Source organism: Nerophis lumbriciformis, linkage group LG05, assembly GCF_033978685.3.
Source record: "Nerophis lumbriciformis linkage group LG05, RoL_Nlum_v2.1, whole genome shotgun sequence".
Taxonomy (NCBI): domain Eukaryota; kingdom Metazoa; phylum Chordata; class Actinopteri; order Syngnathiformes; family Syngnathidae; genus Nerophis; species Nerophis lumbriciformis.
In genome coordinates this window covers 51,462,628-51,476,794 of record NC_084552.2, presented here as the reverse complement: position 1 = coordinate 51,476,794, position 14,167 = coordinate 51,462,628, and the positions used below count along the sequence as shown (strand labels likewise).

The 14,167-nt window shown below is 37.3% G+C and overlaps 1 protein-coding gene across 1 annotated transcript; it reads right to left on the bottom strand.

Moving 5' to 3' along the window:
- Positions 1-27: 27 nt before the first annotated feature.
- Positions 28-13,810, bottom strand: atp6v1e1b (ATPase H+ transporting V1 subunit E1b). Its single transcript, XM_061959566.1, has 10 exons — positions 13,685-13,810; positions 13,535-13,582; positions 11,150-11,215; positions 7,176-7,285; positions 6,924-6,990; positions 6,753-6,842; positions 4,428-4,496; positions 4,271-4,365; positions 4,120-4,207; positions 28-636 (listed from the first exon to the last, which is right to left on the bottom strand). Exons 2-10 carry the CDS (start codon positions 13,565-13,567, stop codon positions 574-576), a joined length of 681 nt encoding a protein of 226 aa, XP_061815550.1. The 5' UTR covers positions 13,568-13,582; positions 13,685-13,810; the 3' UTR covers positions 28-573.
- Between the last annotated feature and the right edge of the window lie 357 nt (positions 13,811-14,167).

The window sequence follows — 14,167 nt, the reverse complement described above, 5'->3', positions numbered from 1 at the left end:
GAGAGAGAGAGTCAGCCTAGTGATGTGTACTGGTCATGATTCATATATTTTATTATGTTGTACATTTACACCATGTTACAAGTTTGAGACAACAATCCAAATGGGAAAAAAACACACACAAAAACAATCAAACATTCATAATTTAGTCAGGTAACATCATATACATACTCTGGAATGATATCAGCGAAATAAATTAACTTTTTACGGCGTTCGCTTTGAGGATACCACCCATTAGTTAAGCCCCGCCCATTCCAACTCATGCTCATTTGTCAATAAAACAGATCCAGTTAGTTAGCAAGACTCAAGTAGGTAAGCCCACCCCTCGGCACGGACTTCTCTGTAAACAAACAAGAATCTGTAAGTGTGTTGTGTTACCAGAGAGGATTATGGGTAACGATGAATGGCGGCGGTGCTCCCTTCATGCACAAAGAAATACAGCAGCACATCACACAATAACCATGACGACACCCTCTTTTTTGCATGTCACTCACGGGGGAAAACACTTCTGTCATATGAGAAAAATAGAAAATAACAATAATTCTATGATACCAACAACAAGAGTGGGGAGGGGTCTCAGTCCATGAACTTGCGGTTTGGGTTGGCGCCGAAAAGAGCCACTCGGATGTCGGGCATCATCTGTGAACACAGCAAACCCGTCAACAACATACATGGGATAGAATTATTTATTATTTTAAGAACGTGAAATATGGTTTATGACATGCATTATGCATTATTCATAGGTGCTGGTTCAATATGAAAATGTCATGCTTTGGCTCATTATCCTTCACAAAATTGTATTACTTCTACAAAGGTTCTTTCTGCAGTTGGACTGAATTTATCATGAGGTTGTGGAACTTGTCGTTAATTCGACTGACCATAATTGAACCGGCAAAGCTTCCCTCATGCTGCGAATAAAAGCTGAATAAAACGGATTAAAAGACAGAAAAACTGGTTTGAAAGTAATATCATTAGAAGTACGGAAGTACCTCGGGATACCAGTTTACTGGTTCCCCGACGCAGTTCATATCTACAACAACTAATTCTGTGAGACAGAGTTGCAAATTCAAATGAATTAAAATCAATTTAATCCGTGCCTGTCACAGAATCAGAATCAGAAATACTTGATTAATCCCTGAGGGGAAATTAACATTTTCAGCACAATCCCATTCAAGATCAGACAAACATTTCAGGGAGACAGAACAGGATCGCTGACGGGTCTGCCAACTTCCGGCACCCCTTACAAAAAAGGTGAGATACAGGTAAACAATGAGGGGGGGGGCTTTATAGGGGTCTTAGTCTGGGCATAGGGGGTCCAGACTGAGGCCAAGGGAAGAAACAACTCATAACCATAGCACACATCCCTCTTACATGTGTGTAAGAGGGAAACAAGCCCCAAAACGGCACAAAAGTAACATGCCTCCACACTCCATCCAGCTGTATAATCACTCGCCATACAGCAATAGATGACATCTGCCTATTACCTGACACCTGACATGTTAGCTACTTCTCTTTGTTTATAATGTTTATAATGTCTATTTTCTATTTCCTGCTGGACCTACACTCTATTTTATGCTGCTACTGTCACATATACTGTATATAGTGTAATATTGTACATGGTCATTGGAATATATTGTATATATATGTTATAGACATAATATTATATACCGTATCTGTATTTATATTATTCTGTACACATATTATGTATATATTCGTATATGTTGGATTTTTTATCGCTATATTAGTCTATTTATGCATTGTCCTTTCCATCCTTACACTTTCCATCATTGGAACTGAGCTACTGTGTTGAACAATTTCCCTTGTGGATCATTAAAGTTTGTCTAAGTCTAAGTATAAGTCTTACAGAAAGAAAAACAAACTTTTATATAAGAAATATTGTACGACAATCAACACAATAAAACAAAGGTCTTCAATGTTTTCCAGGTCAAAGACGCCCAAACTAATGAAGTGAAGTGAATTATATTTATATAGCGCTTTTTCTCTAGTGACTCAAAACACTTTACATCGTAAAACGAACCCATTATCTTCATCTTTAAGCTACATCTTAACCAGTATGGGTGGCACTGGGAGCAGGTTGGTGAAGTGTCTTGCCCATGGACACAACAGTGGTGACTACGGTATATGGCGGAAGCTGGAATCGGACCTGGAAGCGGGATCCTCTACTGACAGATCTTGTATAAAACTGTATTTGAACTTAAAATGGTCCTAAAAAGGTATCTAGTTCTTGTGCAAAACTAACGTATTCAAAGATTACAGTATAGCGACGCTAGCTGGCAACTGGCGTGCTAATTGCAAGCTGGCAAGAGCGCTAATCACTAGTTGGCAGCTCGCGATGCTAATCGGCAACTTTAGCGATAATCGTTAGCTGTTCTAAATGCTAACATAAATATAATAATATAATGTGAAAGCTGGCTTAAATGTTAACATGAAAAGAGGGAACACTGCAGAAATTGTGCATTTCTTTAGCCGTTTATGCATGGTGCAGTCATCCATCCATCCATTTTCTACCGCTTGTCCCTTTCGGGGTCAGTCATGTGTGCGCAATATATAAATTTTCTTGCTCATTTGGTTTACGTTGTGCTTTACTTTGCAGCTGCATAAGCTTTGTTCTATTTTAATGTATTTTATGTCCTTTGTCTTCTGCCACGTTTCTCTTTTGTTTTCATGTTATTTTTTGGTGGACTTTTTGTAACCACATAATTTCTCCGATGTGGGATGAATAAAGTCGATCCTATCTTAAGAGACATGAATGTCTTTCTCTATTAAAAGATGACATTCCCTAAACAAACTTAAATTAACACATACCAAAGACTATAAAAATGCGACCCTTTACCTCCCTGCTTGGCACTCAGCATCAAGGGTTGGAATTGGGGGTTGAATCACCAAAAATGATTCCCGGGCGCGGCCACCGCTGCTGCTCACTGATCCCCTCACCTCCCAGGGGGTGATCAATGGGTGATTGGTCAAATGCAGAGAATAATTTTGCCACACCTAATGTGTGTGTGACAATCATGGGTACTTGAACTGTGCTAATGTTGGAACGCATTTCCTCAGCATATCTGCATATTGAGAACGAAATAGGCACTGACACTACCCATATCCACATAGGTTTTCCATCCATTTTCTACAGATTGTCCCTTTCGGAGTCGCGGGGGTGCTGGAGCCTCTAAGCTGCACTCGGGCGGGTTTTATTCGTCGAAAATATACTTTTCCCTGTCAGTTGGATGACACATCGACATACAGGCTAACGGGCATATATTTCCCCTGTTATCCTACATGTCGATGTGTCATTGCGCTAGCATGCTAAGCTACGCTAGTGTGATGGTGCTTCGCTCCTAAGCATTCGTTGCACGAACATACTAGCTTTGTTAGACTAGGTCATAGACTATATAGGACAATATGGTTTACATACGAATTGTACATTTCCATTTATTACAAGTAATAAGAAAACGTAAATGCCTGACTTACGTATCAAGGAGGAAATTAGCAAGTTTGGCGTCAGATGAAAAAATCTTCAATTGTCTCCATCTTTCAAAGGCATCCCCGATACAAATCCTTGTTTTGTTCCTGGCTTTGTCATGAATAAGTTGAGAATCGTAACGACGCCTTTTAGATTTACTAAGGTCTGACATGTTTAGTAACCTTACCAGTGGCAGTAGCTCGACAAAGGTGGCGGTGTGTTACTGGCAACCTGGATGTGACACACTCAAAGACTTTGGTCAAACGGTGGAGGGCGAGGCATCGAAATGAAACAATAACAATATTTCGGGGATGTAAATCTAATTTTGAAATGAGCATATCGCGGCTGAACTACTGTTATCAGTTACAAAGGTATTCGAAAAGAACATGATTTATTAATGTCTTTTGACATATAATGATGACTTGACAGGAAATTATTATATATACCTTTAAATTGGGACAAGCGGTAGAAAATGGATAGATGGATTAATGTGGTGCACTTTAGTTCTCGTTCTCTAATAAGCAAACGATTGGTTAACCTGTTTCTTAATTTGCTAACTTTAAAAACAATTGTTCAAAATTAAAAAAGAAAAACAACTATTTTAAAATGAATGTACTAACTAATAGGTTTCTAGGAGGTACCTGCTGAGCCATTAGGTCCAGTCTGCTGTCCAAGGTGTTGGACACTTTGATCTTGCCGTCACCGTTGTAGAGTTCAATACCTCCAGAGCTGCGAGAACCAAAAGGCTGGTAAGTTTGTGTTTGGTTGAAGCGGATCAAAGGCAGCGCTTACATGTCCGGAGAGAGGAAGTTGTCCTGGTCGATGCGGACCTCCAGGGTGTTCTTCACCGCCGCTTTGTAGATGGGAATGTTCCTCTGGATGGATGCCTGGAAAGACGAGAGCCGTGATGGGGATGTGATCGCAGAGGAGAGGAGACGCTTGGACTCACCTGCACCAACTGCACGTCTTGTTTGCGACATCGAATGGTCACTTTGGTCTCCAGCAGCTGATAAAAACCCTGGAAATAAACACTACAATTTGTAATTGCCCTAAAAAGGCGTACTCACACTTTGTACTGTTACTAGGATGCAATACCAATACCCCCCTCTCCTGAGACACCTTGGTGCTTTAACATGATTGATTTGCCCTTACTTTGACACTGCTGTATTATGTCCATTTCCTTGATTTTGTGGATTATTTTGTGTAATTGTAATTATTTCAACTGTGCAAAGCGTCGGCTATCATTAATTACCTACGAGAACAATGTGTGTTGGGTAATCCTTTATTGCTCTCACCAATGTGTAAGCTAGCGTGCCGAGGGGTTTGCCTTTTGCCTTATTTTGAGGATTTCTATTTATTTCCATTCTGATATGTGTCTGTTATTATTAAGAAATTGCGAGGAGAGATTATATTTAGGGGTGTTCCGTTACAACTTTGTCACTTCTGACATGATATCGGAGCCTTGATTATTTGTGAATACAAATATTAATCCGATATCAGCATAACTCATAGTCCAGTATTATTTTGTAGTGTGGAATGTCAGAAAAAGGCTTAATCAAGTGAAATTACTCAAAGAACAACTACTGTTATTTCATGTATTAAAAACACTGACCTAATGACAGACTAATGCCGTCTTAAAATTGAAGTGGACTTTTTTGGCGACAACTGATGTTCACTATTATTTATTAAATTACGCAGTTTGTTAAATGATACAGACACATTTGTTACCGGATACTTTCTGCCTTGGAGACTTTGTATGTGTAAGTATTATGCAACTATAATTATTTGATACTTGTTTATATTGACAAATGTGCTCTTTAGACTGCAATATTGTTCAATGAAGGACAATTACATACTATATGTCTAACTTGTGCGCTATTGTGTGCTTAGCTCAGGGGTGTCAAAAGTGCGGCCGGGGGGCCTATTTTGGCACGCAGCTTGTTTTTTTATTAGCCCTCGCCAGATCGTAAAAATGAAATTATATAATTCTTATCGAGATGTTATTAGTAATGCCGTGTAACCAATATTTTTTTTTTTTTAAATCAGATGAATCCCACTTTTTAATTTAGAGCGATACTGAACAAGTATTACTAGTAGTATAAACTCATTAGCATGATTTTAATTAACTTTAAAATCTCAAATTAAAAAAGATCCCTATACAATTTTACTGTTAGAAAAGATAGAAGGTTAATAAGGAGCAGAATAAATTGCGTGATTAATGTGTGTATATAATTGATTAAGGCAATAAATATTTTTTGTGATTACTCTCATGAGTTAACTTATTTTTGACAGCCCTAGACAGCCTAAGGTTTCTCGTTGTTCCCATTGGGTTGAGTTTTTTCTTGCCCTGATGCGGGATCAGAGAAGAGGATGTTGTTGTGGCTTGTGCAGCCCTAGGACACAACATGTAAGTAAACTTTGATTGATTGATTAGATTACACTATATTTCCTTTGTCACCTACTATATAATACAAAGCTAACGTGGATGTTTATTTAGCTAGATTAGCATATATATGTACATTGGTTTGCTTTTAGCATCTTTAATGTACAAAATGTCTCAATGTGGCCCCCGCAGCCTTCAATTTTACTGAATGTGGCCCTCGCTGGAAAGAGTTTGGACACCCCTGGCTTAGCTGTTGTGCTGCTAGCACCTATAGCCTGCCTTGTTTACCTTTTGTAAATGACTTGACTAAAATAGAAGAAAAGACCAACCTTGTGTGCTTAATGGAGGACATTTAGATGTTAACTGGCTGTCCCGCTTTGCAGAAGTCAACATCCTGCATGACTGCTTGTATCGGAGATTTTACAAGCAGGCTAATAACATCCGATACTTTTTTTTCTTGTATACCAGATATGAATATCGGATTGCGACGCCCCTAATCACATTACAGAACTTAGTCATTTTTTGACTCATATGTTGAACTTAAGCATGTGCATGCAATCATGCAGTGCCTTGGCCCACCTCTTCCATTCATGCCAAACGAGGGATCTCTGTACCGAACTTGAGCATAGGTAAGAGCGCTCGTACAGCCTAATTGGCCGAGCCCTATTGTATGTCCTTACATGGAACCAGATGGCAGTGATGAAAAAATATAACAAACTAAATGTGGCAAACATATTATTTTGTTTTAAAACAAAGGGACAAGTCTTTTTTTGGACCATTTGTAAATAGTTAAAACGCATGTTATGGTTTAGAATTATTGAGTTAAGCCTGTTATCGGTGTTGAATCATGTGTTAAGATTAGACAGCTGTTGTCCCCGGGTATATGCTAACCTGTAGAATCAAGCCGTCGATAAGAGCGGGATACTTGGAAGGTTCTCGTGCGACTTTAGCGAGTCGTTGGCGAGCCTCGTTCAGCATTTCCTGAAGATACATGACAACAATTACGATAAAAAACAAATTGTGTACATGAAATTCCATCTCACCGATGACGGCGTGACTTACAGAGATCATGTCGTCACGAGCCTTCAGGACCTTCAGACGGGCCTGGTTCATCAGGTTGGACATTTGTCTGTTAAGTAGACAAATAACAAACTTCTTAAGTCAACGGTGGTTTGTGTACAAACATAGCGAGCGGGTTACAGAGGAGGCCATTGTGCTGCCGAACAACTAAACACAATCACGGGAACTCTGGATGTCAGACAAGCGGCACAGCCCAGGACCGTTTGTGTCCTGTGACGTCTGGACATGACTCACATTTTCTTCTGCTGCTCAATCTGCTTCTCTTTCTTCTCATAGTACTCCATTATCTTCAGACGCTGCGTTTGCACCAGGCGGCCCTTCTCAATGTTGAACTCCTCCTCTGCCTGCAGGGAGAGACACCCACTGTCCTTTTTGAAATACTCTTCACTTAGGGATGTAATGGTATTGTAGATTGCAGTTTCAAAATCTTCACAATGATGCAGTGACGCGTAACGGTATCAAATTAAAACTTGGTGAGTGTAGTTTTTTTTCTCGCACTTATGCTTTGAAGCGTCTGAAAAATAAACTACTTCTCCCATAAACGTCTGCACAGCACGGGACTGCAATGTGGGCACATGGTACGTAGTAAAGGTTAAAAAAAAAGAAGAAGTAAGTAAAGTGTGTTCCACTTTACTTTGAGGAATTGTTTTTTTTCCTAATACTTCCATAACCTTTTAAGTTATGTTGCTAACAAACAGACAAACAAACCCTGGCGAAAACATAACCTCTTTGGCAGAGGGAATAAAGCACGCCACCTTTGTCTCGGGAGTTCCAAGCCAAAACAGACTCGGTCAAGGAAAAGCAACTGCTGCCCACCAAAGCTAGTTGATAAGCTACAATCACCCATAAATGTGAATTCACTTTTTTGAGAAACTTCATTTTCCAAAATGAAACAAAAAATGTCCACTGTAGAGGACACTGCTTCTGAGAAAGTAAAAGTAGAAAGACACTAAAATGTACATTATTGTTTTATACTTGTTACATTAGATGTTTACATTGTCACTTTAAGGACACTCAACTGAACGTTTTTTTTCAATATTTACTTGAAACATTGAACTTTCCCACACAATGTTTTGCACTTAAAAATACATGTTTGTAGTAATATAGATGATTAGAACATTTTAGCATTATGTTTGTGTTCAATTTCAGTAAGTGTTTTCATCCTAAACATCCCTGCCACTTCATTTTACACACTACGGCATTTTTTTGGACACAATAATATTCTACTGTGGCCTTAATAACGTGATGATATCGTACCGTGAGATTTTGATATTGTTACATCCCTACTCTTTACACTTTATATGGTACGTTACTAAAAGTTGTTGTTGTGATAAAAACACTGAAAGACCTCAAGACAACATTCTATAATTATTATATGGATCTTATACAAGAAATGGAAGTTCCAGGTCCCTAAACCTGACAAAACAAGCCCCCATTGCTTTAAAATACCCTTTAGCGCTCCCTAGTGGCGAACCTGGAAACATCTCTGGAGGTCTATCATTAGGTCAGTGGTTCTCAAACTTTTTTTGTCATCCCCCACTTTGGACAAGGGGGAGTTTTCAAGCCCCACCCGCCCCCATCGCCCCAACAGAGCGCTAATGCCAAGCTTTAACATTTTAAAATTTATTGAACATCAAGTTGTATACATTCGAACTCAATAACATAAAATAACATTAAGTTCAATAATAAATAAAATAACTGTGCAGCTGTGGTATAACTTGCATCAAGTTCAATAATAAATAAAATAACTGTGCAGCTGTGGTATAACTTGCATCAAGTTCAATAATAAATAAAATAACTTCCATCAAGTTCAATAATAAATAAAACAAAAGTATTATAACTTGCATCAAGTTCAATAATAAATCAAAAAAAGTGTTATAACTTGCATCACGTTCAATAATAAATCAAAAAAACTGTTATAACTTGCATCAAGTTCAATAATAAATCAAAAAAAGTGTTATAACTTGCATCACGTTCAATAATAAATCAAAAAAAGTGTTATAACTTGCATCAAGTTCAATAATAAATCAAATAAAAGTGTTATAACTTGCATCAAGTTCAATAATAAATCAAAAAAAGTGTTATAACTTGCATCAAGTTCAATAATAAATCAAAAAGTGTTATAACTTGCATCAAGTTCAATAATAAATCAAAAAGTGTTATAACTTGCATCAAGTTCAATAATAAATCAAATAACTTGCATCAAGTTCAATAATAAATCAACAAAAGTGTTATAACTTGCATCAAGTTCAATAATAAATAAAACAAAAGTGTTATAACTTGCATCAAGTTCAATAATAAATCACATAAAAGTGTTATAACTTGCATCAAGTTCAATAATACATCAAATAACTTGCATCAAGTTCAATAATAAGTCAAAAAAAGTGTTATAACTTGCATCAAGTTCAATAATACATCAAATAACTTGCATCAAGTTCAATAATAAGTCAAAAAAAGTGTTATAACTTGCATCAAGTTCAATAATAAATAAAACAAAAGTGTTATAACTTGCATCAAGTTCAATAATAAATCAAAAAAGTGTTATAACTTGCATCAAGTTCAATAATAAATCAAAAAAAGTGTTATAACTTGCATCAAGTTCAATAATAAATAAAACAAAAGTGTTATAACTTGCATCAAGTTCAATAATAAATCAAAAAAAGTGTTATAACTTGCATCAAGTTCAATAATAAATCAAATAACTTGCATCAAGTTCAATAATAAATACAATAAAAGTGCCACTTTGCAATCTTTGCAAAAAAAAAAGGAGGAGCTATGCATTTGGCAAGACAGGGCAAGTGACAGCACTTTCCCCCAGGAAAGCCACCTTGCTTCACTGTGAAACAGCACGGCTGTATGATCAGCTCCCATTTCCTCACACAGTGCAGAGAACAGTCGCGCTTTCAGTGGTCGTGTTTTGATCAAATTTACCGCGCTCACAACATCTGTTAAAACCTCATTGAGTTCGGGGCTGAGCTGCCTTGACGCGAGTGCTTCCCGGTGAATGACACAGTGTGTGCCCGTCAGATTTTTGTTTCTCTGCAGGCGCTTGCTCTGGCTCGACGACATTTGAGGTGCGAGTCACAAATGTATATATTTGTGTAATTGTGATCCACACATTAGCCTGCTACCCATCCGCGCGAAAGTTTGTTCCGCTTAGCCCCGCCCCCATTAGTTACTGTTGCTATGTCTGTCTAACTTTCGCTCGTACCGAGAAATATAAAGCCTACAGTAAAAATAAGTACCGGTAATTTCCATTTATTTATATAGCGGATTTCACAGACAGAATCACAAAGTGATTTACAGTGTGTATAGAAAATGAAAGCATAGTAAAAAAATAATCTAAGAATATAATAATTTAAAAAAATTTTTTAAGTGAAATTTCCTCCCGTTCCTCGCGCCCCACCTGTCATGTCTCTATTCCCCACCAGTGGGGCGCGCCCCACACTTTGAGAAACGCTGCATTAGGTACACTTGCACATTCCAAACCAATAACTGTGCGAAAAATTATAACTTTGCCTTTGATTTAAACTGTCAGAGAGGTGTTGATCTAATATTATCTCAAATATGACGGCAACAAATGATCAGAAATATTTGAGTCCCAACATTCCAGAAGAGGGCTAATTCTTTTTTTTAAATGTTAGATTTATTTCTAACATGCTTTGCCAATTCACATACAATAGAGTCACGTTGACACTATTCAACACACCCGAATTAGATTAATCACGATTTATCACAGTAAATTACCAAACTGGACGTCGAAAATATGACTGCGACAAATGATCAAAAATGTTTCTGTCCCGACATTTTATATTATATAATAACAGGGAGAAAAACAAAAAAATGTGTAATGAGTAGTGCTGCCAAACGGTTCATTATTCTAATTCAGATAATCACACTTTTTTGCCGATTAATTTGGCAATTAATCGTGATTAATCACAGCTGGACACCGAAAATATGACCACCCCAAATGATCAAAAATATTTGTCCCAACATTCTAAAAACAGGGCTAAAAAACATTAAAATGTTCTATTTGTTTCTGACATGCTTAGCAAAGTTACATTTCGAACATCAGGTTTTGCGTTCAACGTGGTTGTAATTTGCCATGATAGTGGAAATGTTTCTGTCAATCAATCAATACTGTATGCTGATTGGGAGTTAGGATAAAAGTGCACTAGCTACGATTATTATTATGACCAATAACAAACCTTTGCGTCAATCTCCTCGGCCTTCTCGTTGGCCTCTTGCTCGATGAAGGCCATCATATGCTTGATCTGTGGAAAGTGAGAGGTTCATCACATTGTGCATTCATTTCTTTAACATATGATGCAAAAAAGAAAGCCAAGCGTTGTCTTTCTCGTGGTGGACCTGCCACTTTTCTCATAATGGTGAGGAATGTTTGTTGCTATTTCTGGCTCTAATCGCAAACTTCAGAGTAAAGGGGGTGCGCTTCGGACCAAATAGTAATGTAATGCTATTGTCTATGCAGGGTCAAATAGGACTGAATTAATTAAATAAATAAATACTGAAACAATTACTTGTGGACATCACATTTTTGGTTGTGTAGACCACAATGCAACATACTTCTCTACAAGACCCTGGTTTCCACTTACAAGGACATTATACTGCCAATCGGTGGTGGTGGATGACTATACCACATCACATGTTACATTCAAGATGGCAACTTTCCAATATTGTTTGTTTTTAAACACATTGGGTTCCAATGAGCCCAAATAATCAAGATACATTTAAAATGCATGCCATACAAGAGTTAGGGTCCTAGGAGGCTACTTAATTAAAATTAGCATTAAATACATAAATGTGTTATTAAATGTGTCATTAATTAATTTAATGTAAACATATGCAGTATAGTTAACTATTTGATACACTTTCACAATTTGATTGATCATTGTAAGTTTTAATCAATTATTTAATTAATTATTTTAAAAATGTATTTATTTCACGAACTTTCATGAATTTATTTACTCGTCAAACACACTCATTAAAGTCAGTGGGCGGGGCTAACAGAAATCTAATCCTATGATTGCTTTGATCTTATGTCTGGAACTTTTGAAGAGTTTGAAAACATGGCGGCTAAGGAGTATATACTTGTACTTTTTCGAGAGTTAGTGGTAGATATTTTAGATCTTGCGCAGTATGCGAAAGCAAGACCTGCTGACTCAGAGCATGTAGCAGCTGAAGTAACGGAATTTATTGAAGTTGTCAGAGTTATTTCTGCACTTTTAGACCAAGATATCCACCAGTTCTCTGATAGAAGAGTTCCCAAGACAAGTGTAAATCCAGCATATCCAATCAGGTGCTAAGATCCGCCCACTGACTTTGACTGTTAAGTTTGACGGATAAAGTAAATTCATTAAGTGCTGACAGTAAATGAATAATTAAATAATTAAAACATGAAATTATTAAATCACAAACTAATTAATTCCATCCATCCATTTTCTACCGCTTGTCCCTCTCGGGGTCACAGGGGGGGGCTGGAGCCTATCTCAGCTGCATTCAGGCAGAAGGTGGTGTACACCCTGGACAAGTCGCCACCTCATCGCAGGGCCAACACAGATAGACAGACAACATTCACACACTAGGGCCAATCAACCTATCCCCAGGTGCATGTCTTTGGAGGTGGGAGGAAGCCGGAGTACCCGGAGGGAACCCACGCAGTCACGGGGAGAACATGCAAACGGGGCTCGAACCCAGGACCTTGGTATTGTGAGGCACACGCACTAACCCCTGTTCCACCATGCTGCCAAAGTAATTAATTAAAACATAAAATAATCAAATACATGACGAATAATTACATTGACAAATAACTGAATTTCAAAATAATTAAATTGTGAGATAATTCAATAGTTAAATATATCTCATTTTAAATTTAATGACATCAAGCGGTAAAAAGTGGATGGATGGCATTTATTGAAACATGTTTATAATAAATAAATTCCAATTTTAATTAATTAATGAAACATTAAAGATTGGCAATAAAAGTTTGACTTTGTGAGACTTCCTTTATATTACTTAAATTTGTTTTCACATAAAACCCCTCATTTTTAAAGAGTGGCGGTAATCAATAACATTAAGGGAAAACCCGACTTAGTGCAATACCATGCATGGGAGAGATACAGCTATATTTTGGGGTTTAACTTTGCTTTCTTGTGTCATACATATACAGAACATTTTCATTTAATTCAAAGTAGTTATCGATGTAGGCTTAGTTATATGTTGGAGATTTAATAATGTTTGTGTTTCCTTCTTCTGTAAAGTGTATTTCACTGAGAAGCTTCAGCAGTTCCTCATAAAACCCTGACATGTGTTTGTCATGTGATCACTAGCCTGGATGACGTCATGACACATTCTAAGTTACACAATTTTCTGCTTTTAAAACCATGTGATTGTTCTCGCTCATTTAACATTGACCTGCTGTAGCTAGCTCAATCAGCCAGTATGGTGTTAGCCATTTCCGACACAATAGAAGCAACTACGTTTAAAAAATAAAAAATAAATAAAAGAAAACATTTTTTTAAACGAGTAACCAACCAGAAAATGGGTTATATTTGAAGGTGAACATGCTTCATTACCTGCTTCTGAACGTCGGCATCGCTGAGCGCCATGGTTGCTAGCTGGGCCTGTCATGAAAGGAAACATCGACAGCAACGAAAATACAATTTCATTAAAAACACACAACTATATCAATATACATTAAAGTGGCTTTAGACGGTCGCATTTACCCTAAAATGTGCAGTAAATGATGAATGAGTTAATCCCCGCAGTCGTGACTCGTAAAGACGTCTACCCGGAGAGGTCAGCTGATTCGGACGGTCACGTGATATTTACTTCCTGCTCTGCTGCCTATCAGATGCGAGAATAAAGCGGAAGTCGAGAGTTTTTATTTTAATTTTATTTTTTAATCCATTTTTATCTTAGCGGCTATGAAATACAACACATTAGAGGACACACAACATACGAACGTTTCAAGCAATCTTACACAACAATAGTAACACAATTATGAATAGCAAAGTCTATAACGTACAATTGCCATTGCTATTCAGTAAGGAATTATAATATAAAACGAAAAATAAAAGAGTCGCAGAAAAATGTTTATGATACATATATGTTTTATTTTTTAGTTATCTAAATGTATATAGTAACTTAACTCAAAATGCTCAATTCAGAGTCAAACAAGAACACATTTGGCATACATGATGATGATA

Coding starts and splice junctions, on each gene's coding strand:
- atp6v1e1b (XM_061959566.1), bottom strand. CDS start 13,567: ATGGCGCTCAGCGATGCCGACGTTCAGAAGCAG. Junction 6,991..7,175: donor ATTGAGCAGCAGAAGAAAAT/GTGAGTCATGTC, acceptor TCTACTTAACAG/ACAAATGTCCAACCTGATGA. Junction 4,208..4,270: donor AACTTCCTCTCTCCGGACAT/GTAAGCGCTGCC, acceptor TGGTTCTCGCAG/CTCTGGAGGTATTGAACTCT.